We start from the raw sequence: 19,125 nt of genomic DNA, 5'->3' as shown, positions 1-19,125 counted from the left end.
TATGATTTCATATATTTATTTTATTTTATTATGATTTTATTTTTTTAACTGATTTTATTCAAGCATCTCCTGAACCTGAAAATTAACAGGAATTGAAATGAACCAAAACAGGACCTGTTCCCTTTCTCTTTACTGGATTAGCAATTAGCTTTTTTTGGGATCTGGGGCCATAAAAAAACTGTCTGAAACAATCCAAAAGATATTCCCAAAGTCTTGCCAGCTGCTACTTACACTCTTAACCCATTGTGCAGTCTCCTGGAGACTAATGGGTAAATTCTAAATGTATAATTCAGTATCACCATTGTTAGACCAAAAAATACATTGAATAAAAGAGCAATAAAATATAGGAATACATATTTTAAGTACCTTATTTTATGCCAGAGAAAATATACATGGGCTTTTTGTCATTGAAGATTCTAAAAAGCTGACAGAGAGCCATTTCTGTCCATCAAAGGGCATCAAAGGACCAACAAAGTGCAGATAGACACTCTAAATGGATTAGAATATCATTGAAAAGTTCATTTATTTCAGTAACTCAATTCATTAAGTTAAAACATGTATCTGATGTTTTCAAGTCTTTATTTCTGTCAATAATGATAATTTTCTTTTCACAACTAATGAATAGATTATGTTTAAGATTAGAATATTTCATGATAAAACCAATGATAAAAAAAAGCATAATGCAGGAAAGTGTGTTGTATAAAAAAGTGTTTAGTACCTGCTTCAAGATTGTTATTTCAAAAGAGATCTTTAATCAGACAGACAAGGTTCATCGGAGCTCTATTTTATTGAATATGACTTCATTAGTACTTTTCAGAGGATGTCAAACCAATGCCAGGACCAAGCCCTGTCATTCATAATTTGTATGCTGAGAGGTGATGGTGTTGCTGCTCTGAGCTGATGAAGAGAAAACTGCAAGATTTTCATGGAGGTCCAGCAGCTCTAATCAGCTACCTGACGATGTCATCAAATCAAGATTTAACATGAGGAACTGAGCTCCAGTTAATTGTTCTCCACTGATGTTTTGTGAAAAAAAACCCATCAAACCTGAAACATTTGCTTGCTATTACAGTATTCTGAGCAGCCACCACTGAACTGTGTGTGACTACAGAATGCAGCTTTTAAAGCATTCTAAAGCGTTCCAGATGTCTAACATAAATAATTCAGATGATCAAACAGGTGATATGGGAAGAAAAACACTGCATGTAAACATCTGGAAACATTTAAACCTTTTCTGAGAATATTTGTATTAGAGCTGTGAGCTGTTCTGATCTGTTTATTTCCCACTGATCTTCTCATCTCATGACAACAGATGAATCCTTTATGTATGTTAAATGTTTATCCATGTTCCTCGTTCATAGGATGTTTGGAGCCCTGGGTGAACCACCCTTCTGGGTCCCCTCCATAAAGTTGTGGTCCAGGAGTGTGGAGGAGTGGTGGGGTTAATGGGTATTTTTGATCAGGCACAGTTAGCATTTAAGATCCTGTAGTTGAGAGAGCAGGGACCAGGTACTCGCAGACCAAGACCCCTCACATGATGCCGCACTGTTGAATGTTATTGTTAATGTTCTTGTTGACTTCCTGTTGTGGGCGGAGATTTACACAGGTGGGCACAATCTGTTAATAAAAGGCCACAGGTTTCTCTGGTGAGCAGGTTTCTTCCAATGACGCGGAAGAAGACGCCACCAAAAATGAAAAGGCATATGAAGAATGAATTCAAGTCTTGGACGATAAGAGTCTTTCCCTTGTCATGAGAGATGCTGAGGATGATGTCAGAAGAGTCTTAAAGATCCTCAGAGATCACTATGCTGTTTTGGGTAAGCCACGAGTGATAAGTATGTATACGGAGCTGACGTTTCTTCAGAAAGGTGTCAATGAGAACATCACTGACTATATTATCCGAGTAGAAACTGAAATTACAGCGCTGCGAAATGCAGGAGAAGTTTTAAGTGATGGCCTGCTGACAGCAATGATTTTAAAAGGCCTGCCTGACGAGTTTAAACCATTCTCTGTTTATGTTACACAGAGTGATGAAGAGTTAACTTTTTCCCAATTTAAAACGAAGCTGAGAAGCTCTGAAAGCACAGAGAAGTTGTGTGTTGCTGGCTCAGCAGAAGATAGCGTGATGAAAGTTAAAGGAAGAGACAATTGGAGTATAAAACTCACCTGTTACAACTGTGGCCAGAGAGACCACAAAGTCCTGGATTATCCTTCAACCTCGGGAGAGCGCAGAGAACTGAAACAGTGGTGTAGTTTTTGCAAGAGCACCACGCATAAGGACGCAAATTGTCGGCGGAAAAGGAGAGACAAGATCAAGCAAGCAATGGACAAGGAGGACCATACATTCGCTTTCAAGGTGAAGCAGATCGCTGATGCCCAGATCCATGGCACGAAGGTGAAGGGCCTCATGGTCGACTCGGGTGCAACAAAGCACATTGTGACAGACTCTGCAAAATTCAAGAATTTCGACTTGACTTATAAGCCTCAGAGCCATATTTTGAAGTTGGCTGACAGCATTCGGACCAGTGGCATCGCACTTTAGAAGGGCACCGCCAGAGTTCATTTGAGAGACAGCAATGGTCGAATTGTGGAGATGATGTTAAAGGACACTTTATACGTGCCGTTATTTTCTCAGGACATCTTTAGGCAGTTGCGGTTAAAGCAACTGCCTAAAGTTGCTATAGACTGTCGCTCGTCAGGCAGCTGCGGCTTTAACCGCAACTGAGGAGCGACAGTCATCTTCAAAGATGGACAGAACCGGCTCATCCATAAAAATGGTACGGCTTTTGATATTGATGTGTATGATATATTGTTTTATTTAAATACTGTTGCAGATGACGTTGATGGATGGAATGGCTGCTATGACATTCAAACATGGCATAAAATTTTAGGTCACTGTAACTATGATGATATGTCAAAGTTAGAAAGTGTTGCAGATGGAATGAAAATTAGGGGTAAAACCGAGAGACCTGATCTGAAATGTGAAGTATGCATAAAAGGTAAATTTGCTCAGACCAGAAATGGAAATCCTGATGAAAAAGCTAAAGGTGCATACATACAGTGTACATACAGATCTGGCTGGACCAATAGAGACTGCTAAAGTCGCTATTGCTAAAGATGGGTTTAGATATACCTTAGCCTTTACAGATGATTATTCAGGTGCTATTTTTACCCATTTTCTGAAAGCTAAGAGTGATGCTGTTAAAGGGACAGAGAAGTTTATTGTAGGTGTGGCACCTCATGGAAAAATCAAATGTATAAGATCCAATATATTGTTTAGATCCAAACATTGTTTAGTCAAAATGCCATTAGGCATAAAACTTCATTCCCTTATTCTCTCCATCAGAATGAGACAGCTGAGAGAACATGGAGAACTATCTTTGAAATGGCAAGATGCATGTTAATTGAGAGAAATCTGCCAAAAGATTTATGGACATCTGCAGTTCAGACGGCTGCTATTATCCATAATAGATCTTACAACACGTGTTGAGCAAACTCAACATTACATGTTAACTGGAAAGAAACCTGACCTTTCAAAAATGAGAACTTTGGATCTGATTGTTATGCATATAAATATGACAAGAGAAAGTTGGATCCACATTGTGAAAAAGGAATTTTTGTTGCTTATGACAAAAATAGTTCTGCATATCTTGTCTTTTATCCAGATACAGGAAGAGTATTTAAGAATAGGCTGGTAAAGTTTACCACAAAAAGTACCATTGAATGTGACACCCAGACTGATGATGATATAAATGAGTATATTCTACTCAAGAAGAAAGTTAAAAGTGAGCAATCAAAACCAGATTTGAGAGCAGTTATCTCACAGGAGGTTAAAACTGAGTCGTGTGATATAGACGGGAACTTAGATCAAAGAGGAGGCAACCTTTGTGCACGTTATTCTAAGAGAGACAGGAGACCTCCCAAGTATTACACAGGTCATGATTATGAAATGAAATGTGAGGATGACCAAGCACACATGAACATTGACTATTATTTTAGGATTGCACGTGATGTGCCTGAGACAGTGGAAGAAGCTATGAGCTCACCACAATCACAATTATGGGCTAAAGCAGGGGTGTCAACATCCAGTCCTCGAGGGCTGGTGTCCTGCAACTTTTATATATGCCTCTTCTGCACCACACCTGAATAGAATAATTAGGTCATTAGCAAAGCCATGGAGAACTTATCTACACAAGGAGGAGGTAATTAAGCCATTTCATTCCTGTGTTTTGTACCTGTGGCACATCGAAAAACTGCAGGACAGTGGCCCTCGAGGACTGGAGTTTGACACCCCTAGGCTAAATCTATGAAGGATGAAATGGATTCTTTGATAGAGAATAATACTTGCACCCTAACTTCATTACCTGAGGATAAGCTAGCAGTGGGGGGCAGATGGGTATTTACTATTAAAGAAAATTCTTTTGAGACACTTTTGTAAGGCTAGATATGTAGCGAAAGGCTATAGGTAGGTTGCTGGTATTGATTATGAGACTTTTTCTCCAACTACTGATATGACATCTGTGTGTGTTCTAATGCAGCTTGCTGCTCAATGTGATTTAGAATTACACCAAATGTATGTCAAAGCAGCATATTTACACACCCCTATCGATTGTGAGATATTTTTAGAACAACCTGAAAGATTTGAGGTGGTAAAAATTAGTCTGTAAGCTTAATAAGTCACTTTATGGTCTGAAACAGTCAGGACGAAATTGGAATAAAATGTCACATGATTTCCTTATTGAAAATGACTTTGTGCAGAACCCTGCTGACTATTGTGTTTACAGTAAAAAAAAATGAACATGAGAGAGTGATCTTGATTATTTAGGTTGATGACCTTGTTATTGCAGCTAGTAATGATCAAATACTCAAAAATGTGAAGAAAATGTTGGCTGCTAAGTTTAAAATTAAAGATCTAGGAAAACTTAAACATTTTCTAGGAATTGATTTTACACAGAACCACGGTCAAGTAAAAATGTACCACAAAAGATGCATCATGAAAATATTGGAGAAGTTTGGCATGACTAACTGCAAACAAGGTCAATCCCATGTGAAAATAAAATGAAGTTCAACAGTGAAGGTCAACCTGCTGATCATGAAAAGTATCGTGAAGCAGTGGGGAGTTTGATCTATGTAATGATGATCACTAGGCCAGACTTGAGTTTTATTATCAGTAAGTTGTCACAATACTTGTCTGAACCAAAAAATCAACATTGGGTTGCAGCAAAGCATGTATTGAGGTATTTGAAATGTACACTAAACCAGGAATTATGCTTCAAGAAAAATGATCTAAATCTTAAACTTGTGGCATACTGTGATGCAGACTGGGCAGGAGACCAGAAAGACAAACTATGACTGGTTATGGTTTTAGTCTATCTGAAACTGGACCCATTATTTCCTGGAAGTCTAAAAAGCAATCCACAGTTTCTTTGTCTACATGTGAAATGATATACATTGCTTTGGTTGCTGCTGCACAGGAAAGTATTTATCTTGTGAATCTAATGAATGGAATGGACTTTGGATACGAATATGCGCTTGTGACCATTTTTGAGGACAACCAAGGTGCAATTGCTCTTTCTAAAAGACTGGCCTATCGCCAAAGATGCAAACACATTGATATTCAATATCACTTTATTCGGTCAGCACTCAGTGATGGAAAAATAACTCTGTCTTACAGTCCAACAACAAAAATGGTGGCTGATATTTTAACAAAGCCTATAACTAAAAGGAGAATGGATAAATTTGCATGTTTTGTTTTTGGTATGTAATTGTAAAGCAATGAAATGTATTATGTCAACATAAGAACAAGTGGGGGTGTTTGAATTTTATTGTTGATGTTCTTGTTGACTTCCTGTTGTGGGCGGAGATTTACACAGCTGGGTGCAATCTGTCAATAAAAGGCCACAGGTTGCTCTGGTGAGCACTGCACTTGGGCCAAATGAAGCTGAACGCTGTGCTTTTCCTTCGTCACCACCCGGTATTCCTTTAAAGATTGCAGCGTCAACACGCCCTAAGGCTGCGTTATCATGTGTTACCATGTCACTCAAATCAGAAACCCCCACTGTTCAGCATGACCTGGGTGACAAGCTGTCATTTTACAACTTTTGATAAACACAGCAGCAAATCTCCAGCTAAATGACAAAGAGAAGATTTGAGGTGTGACAATGGCTCAGTAAAGGTCAAGGCATTAGTTTGATCATTCTGAAATTCTCGAGTGGAACCTGAAAAGATTGTGTTCTGATAAGGCTCATTTGTCAGATTAAAAGTACCTTTTTCTACCATTAAGCAGGTGTTGTGTTGAACATCATTTTCATCCAGGAAATTGAACTGCAGCTCCTATTACCGGTGAAGCGTAATAGCTCTTGGGGGCTGCCAGGGGGTCCCCAAGAGCTATTTCTTCTCTCTTTTTGTCCATATAAAGAATCATTTCTACATACATTATCAAGTTTATGTTATTATAAAAATCACAACTTTATTTTTAAATTTTGTGTTTTTGTTCATATAATCACATAGAAATAATTATTAAAAATAATTCAATTTAAGCAAACTTATCAGCCGGTTAACTTTGCCTTGGGCTAGTCGTGCTGTACTTTTCTAACTTTTTATTGGTCTTACGTCACATTCACATTTCTAAAAAACGCAAGTTCGCTTTTTTTCTAGAATCAAAATAAACAATTTTGTTAATTAAGATTTATGATTATAAATTATTGGAAAATATAAGGCTGTTTAATTCAATCATTCATTAAGTAAAATAAATGATACAGCTGTACAGGGGTGATTCTAGAATTTGACCTTTAGGGTTGCTTATAGCCCCCAGCAGGGCTAAGATCCATGACAAGATATTCATTTGTGTATTTTGTAAATCTAACTGTTTATTTACATACATTCACAAACAAAATTAAGAGACATGTCAGTAATTCATAGAATAAAAGAGAAATGTTCATTTTACTCAAACATATACTTATAAAGAGTAAAATTGGACAACCTTAATTTTTGCAGAGGTGTATGTTCAGTATTTTCTGGACTATAAGTCACATTTTTGAGGGGAATTTATTTGATAAAATCCAACAGCAAGAACAGACATGTCATCTTGAAAGGAAATAAAAATAGAGGCAATAACAGGCTGAAGAATTGTACGGTATGCTAAAGTTGCATGACACGTGACAGAAGATAGACTAACACAGGCCTAGAGCGCCCTCTTGTGGTTTAGTGTGAAAATAACATATATGATTTAATGTGTTAATTTCCACACATAAGTCGCTCCGGAGTATAAGTTGCACCCCTGGCCAAACTATGAAAAAAAACTGCGACATAGTCCGAAAAATACGGTACTCAGTTTGAAACAGAATCTCAAGAGTACATCATACCTGCATCATATCTGCTAACTTTAATGAGACATGCTGCTATGGAGTGACACAGTCCTAGTGGGGTCTGCTGCCCCAGAAATTAAAAGAAAACCTCCTCTAAACTATGCATTTCCAATCAGTTGAAGGACATTTTACTAAAACCAATTTATTTTCAAGGTAGAAGTTCAGGTAAATGACTCATGAAAGCTAGTCATTAACCTGAACTTTATTTGAAAATCATACATAGAATATGCATTACCGTTATTTTTATTTGAATGTGATGTAGCTAGTGACCTTTTTTCTTTAAATAAGAATGTTTGTCCATCTATGGAAAAGTAGACATTATGAGTCGGAGTTTTACTATTTCAGTTCACAGTTTATGAAGTGGTTCTATCAGTTTCAGTACCAAACACCTTTCTGTTCACAGACACAGAAACAGCCTAAAATTATGCACTGTTCTTTAGTTTTATCTTATTTAAGTGACTCCAGATAGATTTGGGTAATTAATTACAAAACAGCACAATAGTCACAAATCAAACTTCAAAAAAGAGCAATAAGAACCAGGATCAGACTAAGCCATTATTTATCCTAATTTTTGCATATACAGTACAGACCAACAGTTTGGACACACCTTTTCATTCAATGAGTTTCCTTTATTTTTATGACTATTGACATTGTAGATTCACACTGAAGGCATCAAACTATGAATTAACACATGAGGAAATATGTACTAAACAAAGTGTAGAACAACTGAAAATACGCCTTATATTGTAGTTTCTTCAAAGTCGCAACCTTTTGCTGTGATTACTGCTTTGCACACACTCTGCATTCTCTTGATGAGCTTCAAGAGGTAGTCACCTGAAATGGTTTTCACTTCACAGGTGTGCCCTGTTAGATTAATAAATGGGCTTTCTTGCCTTACAAATAGTCATGAAAATAAAGGAAACCCATTGAATGAGAAGGTTGTGTCCAAACTTTTGGTCTGTACTGTATACACAATTTTGTACTGAACTACAAAATAATCTTCAAATAAATAAATATTTTCTAAAGCACCCCTTAAACTGGACTAGATACGCCACTGAAGCTGTACATTTATTTGAACAAAATTTTAATGTTAAAAAAGTGTCTTCTGATGAGCATCTCTTTTTAATATATTTTTCTGACGTGTTTGTCATTATGTTTTTTTCAAAATTTCACCGATAAGAAGATACGGATGTTAACTCTTCACACACGGATGAGAAGCGTTGTTTCCCTACATAATTTGAACGCACCAAAGCAGACAGGAGGGTGGGAGCTGCCATATCCCTCCTCCTTTTGCTAAAGGGTGTGTTTCTTCAGGAAGAAAAAAAGTGTTGGAAAGGAGTCTGGAAGTCATTTTCCGTCTCTTCGCCGTGCCACCCAGAGCTGTTGTAAGCTGCGTGGGTTACGTGGAGAAAAGGCGTTTTTGTTCCAAAGTGTTCTTGGAGTCCTGCTGTGGAGTCTGATCGAGACTTGGACTCTCTTCTGCCATGGGGGACGTTGTTTCCAGTCATCTGGATGAAGCCAAGCGAGAGATTATCTCAGGTGAGGAGCGCGTTACCAGACTGCCCGGTGCGTTTTGATCCATGTGCGCTTTTACGCCTCAGCGGTTCACAGAGATCCTCCTCTGGTTCAGTTGCCAGACAGAAATGTACTAACATTTCTGCCCCTCTCTGACTAATACTTGGAGTATTTATCAGAGAGGGGCAGCCTGTTTGATTCTTTTGAAGAGTCCCACTAAAGTGCTGGGTCGCTATACCAACCAGGTCTGAAGTGTGGAAGAAACCGGGAGGTGGAGACAGACCAGTTCGAAGACCTATGGTGTACCCCTAATCCTTTTAAAAACTGCATAAAACATTTTTTTTCACAACTATTCATCCCACTGAACTTTGAAATAAACACAACAGACATTGTGTTCATTTCTCTTTTTCTGCCCTTTTTTTTAGATTGTTAAGCCCCCTGGCCCCATCAGGGGGCTTAACAACTTAACCAGTTTGTAAGTTACAAACTGGTTAAGTTTCATTCTCTTTTTGCTGCCTCTTATGCTTAGTTTTGTGTGTGTCCCATTACTCCAAAAATATTTTTTGGCCATTGTCAGTAGTGTTAGTCAGGCATTCTCTCTGTTGGTTTATCATTTTGGTTTTTAAGATGCATTATGTCCCAGTTGCTTATCAATACATCTTAATTATATTGATCAAGGGAAGAGCACTGAAATCTTATGTATAACTGAGCAAAAGTTTCCCTTTAAAAGGTTTGAATAATCATTTTCAGGTTTCTGTGGATTTTATCTGGAAAAGCTAATCAACTAAGAGTCAGTGATTAAAAAAAAAAAAAAAACTTTTTGGGGAGATGACTTCCCTCTCCCCAGAAAGCTGGGGAGAGGGAAGCCTCCCTTCTTAAATTGCTACCCCCGCGATCTGACCCCGGGTAAGCGGCAGACAATGTATGGATGGATGGATATACTGTGGAGTATTAAAGTTTCAGTGTTTGAGTTGCAGACATGCAGAAAGTGGCCTTTTGTTATGGAAGAGCCAGCCCTGCCCTCTCTGTTGAGTTTATCACAACTTATTAACAAGGTTAACTTCACAGAAAGGGCTGCAGTCAGGGGAAAGGAATCATGCTTTCATGGCCAGTCTGTCACCGTTTAAATCCTGGTAACCATTGTTTTCTCTGTGGCAAGGACAGATGGGTGCTTGAACATTTTCCTTGATTTACCTTGAAACTAAAATGAATCATGAAGATATGCATCTCAGCTCCTCATGTTGCCTGCTGGAATGTGTCCTGGTGAAGTCAGCTTTACAGCACAGTAGAGGAGCCTCCAGAGCGCATATGGAAGTGGACATATACAATCAGCTATGAGCTTATTGATATTAGCTATACCTAACAGTGACTGGTACTAGGCTCCCTGCAGTTGAAAAGATGGAACCTAAATGGAGCAGCTCTGTTTGTCCAGCTCATCTGAACAAAAGTTTGGAAATTCTGGAAAACACATTCAACCAAGGCATCTGAGGAGATTTTTTTTTTTACAACCTGTCAGCCATCTCACTGCTACAATTTTGTATCATTTTATGTAGTGCAAAGTGAGGAATGTAACTGTAGCTCCACATGTTGTAATGAACATCCCTAAAATAAACCATGTAAACATAAGACCAAGTTATGCTGTTCATGTGAATTTCAGTTTTCCCACTTTTACTTTTTTTTAACTGGACTGATAAATAACCCTTAAATATTCTGTCCATAGTATTTTCTTTGGCCATTCGTTTATATGAGGCACTGCTTCCAGATTAGCTTGATAAGAACCAACTCCTTGTTCTATGCTTTGCTTCGAAAAGAAGGTCTGGACCCTCAACTTGAGAAATGATTGTTTTCTGGAGGTGTGAACTTTGTTGAAGTTTTAATCAACTGGATCTCATTTTAACCAGTCACAAACATGTGGCTGTGACACATGCAATGTGCTACCTTGATTAAGCTTACTGAAAATTCAGAGCTTATGAAATATAAAAACAGAAAAATTGCTGATCGACAAGCATTCACTTGCACCAGATGAGCTCTGTAACTGATTTGGTTAAAAAAAATAAATAAATAAAAAAACTCCTCCACCATAATATGGCTGCATTCAAAGTTTCCCAGTAAACTCTTGTCTAATACTCCCCAGAACCCAAACAGTTCATTTTCTTCCCATCCCAAAAACATGTATTTGCCAGAAAATGGACAAACATTGGATCAACAATCCACATATGATTAAACAAATTGATTCATAGGATATTATGACTCACATCAACACATCAATTGTGAAACCTGAATGGATAATGGGCACACCCCTCCCACTGTAGGGAGCAGTTGAAATGAGGACCATAACTAATAGTGATATTGTTTTGGTTAAATTTTGTGAAATATATTACAACTAATTGCATAACATGTCTTTATGCAACAGAAAGGGGCAGCTATAAACAGATGGGGCACGTGACAATGCCTTTCATTTCTAACTGAGCAAAGCTTTCCTTGTGAGCAGTACCTTTCAAGAAAAGAAGTGATCAGATACATGTCCAGTTCAGAGAGAACAACAGCAACCTATCTGCAGTAGGACACTAAAACCAGCAGAAATGTTATTCTTTCTGCTCAGACTTCCAGGCTTTGTAACTGTGGGCTGGTGACTTGCTGATGCTTTTAAGTATTATTTTTCTTTGCCACAATGACTTCCCCTTTTCTGCACTGCACCTATTTAAGGCATGAACTGGATCTGTTAGAGCTGTCTACTTCTCTCAGAGATGTGAACTGCAGATGCCATGTTACAAGCCAAATATCATGTCTGCCTTTAGTGTCCTGTTTTGAGTGAGACCCCCAAAAATCCATCAGATGTGGAATCTGAGGAATGCATGAAAAAGTTTGCGTGAGCATGTGTGTATATGGATTGGATGGAAACTTCCTGGCCTTGAGTTGCACAGCCTGCGCCACATAGTCTCTGCAGCTGAGATGAGCCGAGTGCCACCCTGGATTTATCATTAAGCACACACACCACATGCATACATACGCACACATACAAATGCACACACGCGCATGCACACACGTTCGTCTCTCTGTTCTTGCAGGGACTTTTCATTCATTTCTACAGATTAATTGTAATCCCAAACCTAGCCATCACATAACTAAACCTGACCCAAAACTCAATTCACACCATAGTCCTAAATCTGACCCCTGACCCAAAAACAGCATTTTTCCTTGTGGGGACGAGGAGAAATGAGTCCTCCACAACATAATATGTGTCAGGAAAATAGTTCCCACAATGCATCAAGTACATGTTACAGGCAAATACAAAACTGTGGACATATTTCTCAGTCAATAAATTTGTTCATTTATCATGCGAGCTCTTATCTTATTGTTGTACGTTATGACATATCTTGAATTGTTGAAATAAATAGTCTGTATTTAGACCATTCAGAACACTGAATGGTTAATAGAGGAATGTTTTGCTTTAATCATAAACTTTAAAGTTACTATCCTCTCTGGTGGATGCAAATTTTGATCAGAAATAATAAATTATACTCAGGGTTTATTGCAAGCAGTAAACATAATTACAGCAGGCAAATATTTGGCACAGGAATCAAGTTTGGTCTATTTGCTGAAGTTGGTAATAGGGTGTGGTGCACTGGTTTCAGATTTAAGAATCTGTTGGTTGAATAATTTGCTTAAAAACTAAAGTAATTTCCTTCCATATTTTACAAAGTCTCTTCCTACTCTGCTGATAGATGAGCCACGCTTGTCTGTCATCTCACTGCAGGGAACGCTGTTCTTACTGATAAGAACAGACGTGGGAGTCCTGGAGGAGATTTGCCTGTTTGAGCAATCAGCAGTTGTACTCAACTTCCCTCCTATGCAGAAGGGCGAGGTCAACTGCAGTGGGAGAGGGGAAGAGAGGGTGTGTGGTAGGTTGGACATGACCCAGGTCATGTGACTGACCTCTCATTTCCGTTTGGTAACGGACATGATGAGCAAGCATGTGTTAAAGTCAGAGGCCTCAATATATACTTAAACAAAGCATTTTTAAGGGTTTCATTGTGCTACCAGTCTTCTGTGATTTGGGAAGAACAGTTTAAACTATGGATGTCTGCTGGCTCCCAGAATCTTTTCATATGAACATCACATCAAAAAGAGCTGCTAATTGAATTTGATCAATTAAAAAAAACTACAGTTTAAATTCAATCTGTATCATGTATTGTTGATTAAATTTCTGCTTGGATATTATGATTGGAGCAGTTCCTCTAAATAAAACTAATGTGTGTGAATAAGAGTAACACAGCCTGTCTTACTAAATAGGTAATGTTTTATTTTAGAATTTGTTTTATGCTCTAATTAAAACTGTTTATGATTTATACTTATACAGATTAGGATAGTTTCTTAATTTCTATTTAGGTTTGAGTTCTACCATGAGACATTTGTTCTTGCTCTTCTCCTTTTCTGGTGCCGTGCCCTTTCTTATTTGCAAGCGGAAGTCCTCGGGAATGTAATGTTTGCAGGTGGTTTTGTGATCTGCACCGAATGTGAGCAGTAGATGGAAGGATAAGTTGAGAATTATGATGACAGTGTTTTCACCTCATGGTCTGGAAGACCTGGTTTGAAGAGGACCAAAATTTGAACATTTGTTACATTTTCAGCTGGTGTGGTTTATTTTCACACTGCACTGTTAAACAATCCAAACCAACTGAAAAATTTGTTCATCCCTTGTCTGAAGTGGTGCTGCACCAAGAACCACTGAAGGAAATGAGACAAAAACTTCTGAAGAAGACATAAGACACAAAATTGGAGTAGCATCAGATTTGAGTAGTTTTCTCTTTGGCTTGGTAAAAGACCACACGTTATTTCTTCCTCTAGCACTAAACGCTTGCATTATTTGGGTTAATTGACCCAGAAGGCCCTGCGAAGTAGTCCACTTCCTGCTTTTAGAGCAGTCTGGGGGCCACTTGGCATTCACGTATGCATTTGAATCACAGCAGAATTCACAGAACCAAAACTTAGGTTCATAGGCTGAACAGTTTAGTTTTTAGGTCCACATCAGAGTTTGGTTTTGCATTCACACATCCTCAATCCCTGGCAGGGTTTAATATTTCATTAACACATCATGCCAACAATAAAAATGCATTGTTATGTTTTCCTAATGTCATTCAGCCCCCAGTGAGACAGAAGAATTGCTTCAAGGTCAGGAAAAAAATGTTAATTTGCCTGATATTGTGAAGCCATTGACTATATGTACATGAATCTGATAAGAGTGTGATTGGAAGGAATCGGGTTGTTCTGAATAACATTTTTATCAGCTTGGATTCTATGCAGCTGGATATTGATTCTTCCACAATTTTGCAATTCTTTTTTGGAATCAAAATTGATTGTGAAAAAAATAATTTTTTCCATATTAAAGACCTTCCAAAAGTACTTCATTATAAGGTATGCAAGATAATTATCCCCCACTCTCAGGGAGAACCTAAGGATTCTGCTTTGCTCAGTTTGTTCAGCTTGTTTATGATGCTAAATCTGACTTTTTGTTGTGACATGGGTCACAAACTATAACTATAGCTGAAGCAGCTGTGAAGTAAAAGCAAGAATAATTTTGCAGGTAGCAGTAACTCAAACCAATATTTTTGGCCATTTTTGCCCCCCCTGCCCCCCTCCCCAAAATTGCAATAAATTCACAATTAGCATATGCAGTAGCACAGAAAAATGCAGAAATGTATTGTTTTTTGCATGAATTTCTGTGATCACAGAATTGTAAAAACTGGAGGGACTAAATATGAGTTGGACATCTTCTTGCGTCTGCCTTCAGATGTTAGCTTAGTGTGCTATATGTAAATCTGATATGAGTTGTTCAAACAGCTGCTTTAAAGAAACCTATGTTGTGTGGTTAACCTGTTCTAGTCATGGGTTTCACATTGTACAAAACGTGGATTCTAAAGGCACATGTGTAACAACACCATAGCAAAAAGTAGACAACACAGCAGTAGTTGGACACACCATGAACAATGATGATTCCAATTACACAGAGGAGGTGGAACACCTGGGGCAGTGGTGCAGAAAAAATGATCTCTGCATCAATGTGAATAAGACCAAGGAGATAGTGATGGATTTCAGCCACGGTACATCAGAGGAGCAGCTGTGGAGGTGGTCACCAGCTATAGGTATATGGTTGTGCATGTATCTATTGACTTTACCTGGAGTACCACCTCCCGTCTGGTCAGGAAGGCCCACCAATGTCTCTGCTTCCTCAGGAAGCTGCAGAGAGCTTGGCTTGGAAACTCCGAGAAGCTTCTATCGCCGTGTTGTGGAAAACGTTCTCTGAACCTGCATCAACGTGTGGCTCAGCATCTGTACTGCTGCTGAGAGGATGGCTCTGCAGAGGGTGATTAAGATTGCACAGAGGACCCTGGGGAGAAGCTTTTCCTCCTCCTCGGACCTCTACACAACATTATGCTTCTGATTAGGGCGCTTCTAATCATGAAAGCCTCCACATACCTACATCACATAAATTACATTATAATGCATTTATTTTTGTGTAGTAAGTTTCTTAATCTGGGTCCTGAGTCCAAATTTCGCACCACAAAAGAACAAAGGTAGTATAACAATAAAAAATTCTTGAAGTCATAAAGGCTTGCCCCATGCAGACAAAGAGCTAGTCTGGTGGGTCGGTGGGTGAGGGGACAGGAAACAGGAAATTCTTGAGAACCCTGCACCAATAGATATCTTTTATAAATGATCCCATTAAGTAACCCCCGAAAATAGGACATGATGCAACTTTCAAGAAAGTTGCACCATGAGGGAACTCAGAGAGTATGGATGAGGGGGAGGGTACAGAGTGAGGAGACTTGTTCTTATTAAAACAAAGCAGTTCAAGTGCAACAAGGCACACACACCACATTGTAGAAATCTAGTATCCTTCAACATCAGGATAATGCATTGTCCAGATTTATGTTCAGGGATTTGGAATATTCTGGTAATATTCACAACCACCAGATTGCAGTCTTCACCAGCATCATAACAACAGAACCTGAGCCCAGCCATTGGTATGTACTTATTTCACATCCATTCTTAAGTTCCTGGTTCCATTTTCGCCTTGAAGTTTGGCTAAACATTTGGTGCTGTCATTAGCACTGTGGGAACACAGGCTTTATTTATGAGTCATTGTGGGTCTATCTCAATGGAATGTTTTTTAAGCAGTGTGGAGAAAATTGGGTGAAATGTGGAAAAATTAAGTTGAGGGTCTCATTAGTCTGTGTTAGCAGAGTGGGGATCTCTGTGATCCCAATAATCTGAGAATGTTGAATGAACCTTAAATTTTAAGAATAGATTCCATGAGAACACCCTATTGGTGTGATCAGGTTACCTCAGTGATGGAAGGCAGCACTGTAGATGACCTCAGCACCATTGAGGCCCCAGGGACAATTAATCTGGCAGCTGGCAGCAGCACAACAAAGAGTTGGCTAGATGCACAGCACCAGCCCACACTGCTCTCTGAAATGCTGTGTTCTGGGGCTCAAGTACACAGGGTGGAAGGGCGGTGGAGGAATGGGAGACATAATTTGTGGAATGTGGGACTGTGTGGAGATGCTGTCACTGGATGTTTTAAGATATGTTTATGGTATTTTTGTTATTTTAACCTCGGAGATTATCTGTTCTGTTTGTTTTGGTTGTTAAAGAACTCTGGTACTTGTGATATTATAGTTCCTGATAATATTAAATCTACATGCACTATGTACCCTCCTTTGGAAGAAAAAACACAACCTTGACCCAACTGTTCTCTGGCCTAAGTCCAAACTTTCTTCCAAAGATTTGGAGAAAATATTTTTTACAAAGCTTTGCTTTGTTTCTGAATCACAGTCCTCAGGAACCACTGCCCTGCATGTTTTAGGTGTTTCCCTTCTTCCACACATCTGACTTGAATAAATGGGTGATTAACAGACTTCTGTGGCACTTGATGGCATGCAGAGAAGGGCATGCAGTCATTTGAATCAGGTGTTGTGGAACAGAGACTCATCTAAGATATACAGGGCATAGAAAAGGAGCATGGGGGCCCATGGACTGGAATTGATTACTTGGGTTTGGAGAAGTGATTGCTTTATTATAAGGTATGCAAGATAATTATCAGATCAACTGGATCTGATTTCACCCAATTGCTAATGTTTTGCAGTGATGTAAATAATGTGCCAGAAATAGCTAAGAATACATTTGTCATATGTGGCAAATATTTAACAAATATATGTGGACAAAATTGCTTGGTACTGCTTAAATAACAGTCTTTACCATAAATTTCAGATGTAGCATTGAAGGGACATTGAAGGTTCGATCTTTGTGACGGACTTCCTTCATGTTTTAAGATTTTTTTTCTTAACAACATTGTTTTGGCTCTCGATTTAGAGAATTCTGCTGATTTTTGAATTGATCAGCAGTGTTGGATATCCTCTCTGCCACAATATTTCTCGTCAATCTAATATTGGCAAAAGCTTGTCACTTCTCAGGACACACAATTTCCGGCAGTCTTCACCATGCAGTTCTTGATGAACTGTCCCTCACAGTACGGCTTTGATGCTATGGTAATTTGACTAGCAATTACTTAGCTGTTTTTCACCACAGAATCACTGGCCTCTGGACTCAGTGATTGTTGTTTCCTCAGACCCAGTAACATTTCATTTATTCTGTTTTCTCAGTGCAAGCTGCTGTATTTTTTTAGTCATGCTGAGTTTCATAGTGGTGCTGAATATTGTATTCCTTAACCACTGAAACTGGCTACAGGCTCACAGGTTTTCCATTCACCTCCATTGATTATTTACAAAGAAGTAAATTTTTCTAGAAAAATCCAACACTCTGTGTCTACTTCTCTCTTTTTTGACAAATACAGGGTGGCCAAGGCCAAACAAAAAAAAGAAAAAGCTGATAAAGTGATTGAACCAATCACTTATTACGGAACTAGAAGCTCAGTGGTACCATTTGTTGTTAGTTCCAATATAGTGTTGCATCATGTTGTCTGCTTTGACTAAAACACAGTGCTCCTGGTGTTTATTGAAAAAGATAAAATAATCATTATTGAATAATGATAATGCATTTATCCCCGGACTAAACCCTTTGTTCGGCCAGTTCTAGCCCATGGTCCATACTTTTGAAACCTTGACTGAAACAAACAGAAATGTCTGTTATTAAACCAAGTTTTACTAACTGTCATTGCAAAAGCAAAGCCTTATCTTTCTTTTCAAGATCTCTAGAAGGTTATTCAGGCTTTTATTGCCTCTTGCTTGGTCTGTTCTAAGCATTTATATGACCGGCTAGATCAATTGACATTGGCATTCACTCATCAACACAGAGCTATAAAAAGAGTCATAGTAAGGTTGTGTTTACATATGTTTTCTCACACCAAACTACGATCGTCAGCCTGGAAAAATTTAGAAATCAACATGACTCAGATTATCCTAAAGGCTGGGTTTGAAACTTTCACTTTTTACTGATGTCTTTGTTGACCTTTAACTCAGAGTTCTCACATTGTTACGTCTATTGGTACTAAAATAAATTGACTAAATCCTTTCTAAATGGGGAGTAAGACAAATGTGACAACTTTTCTTCTCAGTTCATTAATAATAGCAGATAAGGAGGCTGTTGAAGCTGTAGTGGGTAATTGTTATGTGAATATTTATTAATACCGTCATTATACTGACAGGATAACTTAGGATGGATAATTAAAAAAAAAAAAAAAGTTCTATGCCTCCTCCCTGTGGTTCCATTGCCATTTTCAGAAATGTGTCACTCTAGAGCAGAAACAACAATCAGAAGCAGGAGGAGGGTCTTGCCACTGTTATTCAGACTCATATATGATTGACAGCTTTCACCCCACTGTTCAGGGGGAGAACCTGAACACCCCCTGCAAGATGTCAAATTTTAGAAATGATCTTGTAATGAAGTAACTAAAGGGAAAAAAATGTATTTTTTATATGTGCTTAAGAAATAACATTTATTATAACTGATATGTCTAATCTCTTACTTGATTTAACCCTTATCTGAAAGTGCATCAGATAACTTGCTTAAGAAAAAAAGGTTTTTGAGTGCACCAGCACAGCCTGTTGTTGTTCGTAGACATGATCAAATGTCATCAGCTTACAGTGTACAAGCGGCTTCAAAAGACTATTATATTAGAACTCAGTGGTTTGTAGTTAGATTTGAATTTGAATCTTACTGTGACTGTAATGAAATTGGTTTTATTTAACTACATGCAAACTGAAACCCATTGTCTTGTAAA

General features: G+C 38.3%; 1 protein-coding gene across 1 annotated transcript in view; it reads left to right on the top strand.

Annotated features, from left to right (window-relative positions):
* Window positions 1–8,705: 8,705 nt before the first annotated feature.
* The window catches only part of niban2b (niban apoptosis regulator 2b), a 40,111-nt gene continuing 29,691 nt past the window's right edge, over window positions 8,706–19,125 (top strand). Inside the window, exon 1 of the mRNA XM_055020500.1 lies at window positions 8,706–8,906. Coding sequence (XP_054876475.1) covers window positions 8,852–8,906 — 55 coding nt within the window. The 5' untranslated portion in view covers window positions 8,706–8,851. The remainder of the gene's footprint in view (window positions 8,907–19,125) is intronic.

The sequence above is a fragment of the Poeciliopsis prolifica genome, unplaced genomic scaffold, assembly GCF_027474105.1.
Source record: "Poeciliopsis prolifica strain line A6 unplaced genomic scaffold, Auburn_PproV2 SCAFFOLD068, whole genome shotgun sequence".
In the NCBI taxonomy this organism is placed as follows: Eukaryota; Metazoa; Chordata; class Actinopteri; order Cyprinodontiformes; family Poeciliidae; genus Poeciliopsis; species Poeciliopsis prolifica.
Note: the sequence above shows the minus strand (reverse complement) of the source record. Positions and strands in the feature narration are given on the sequence as shown.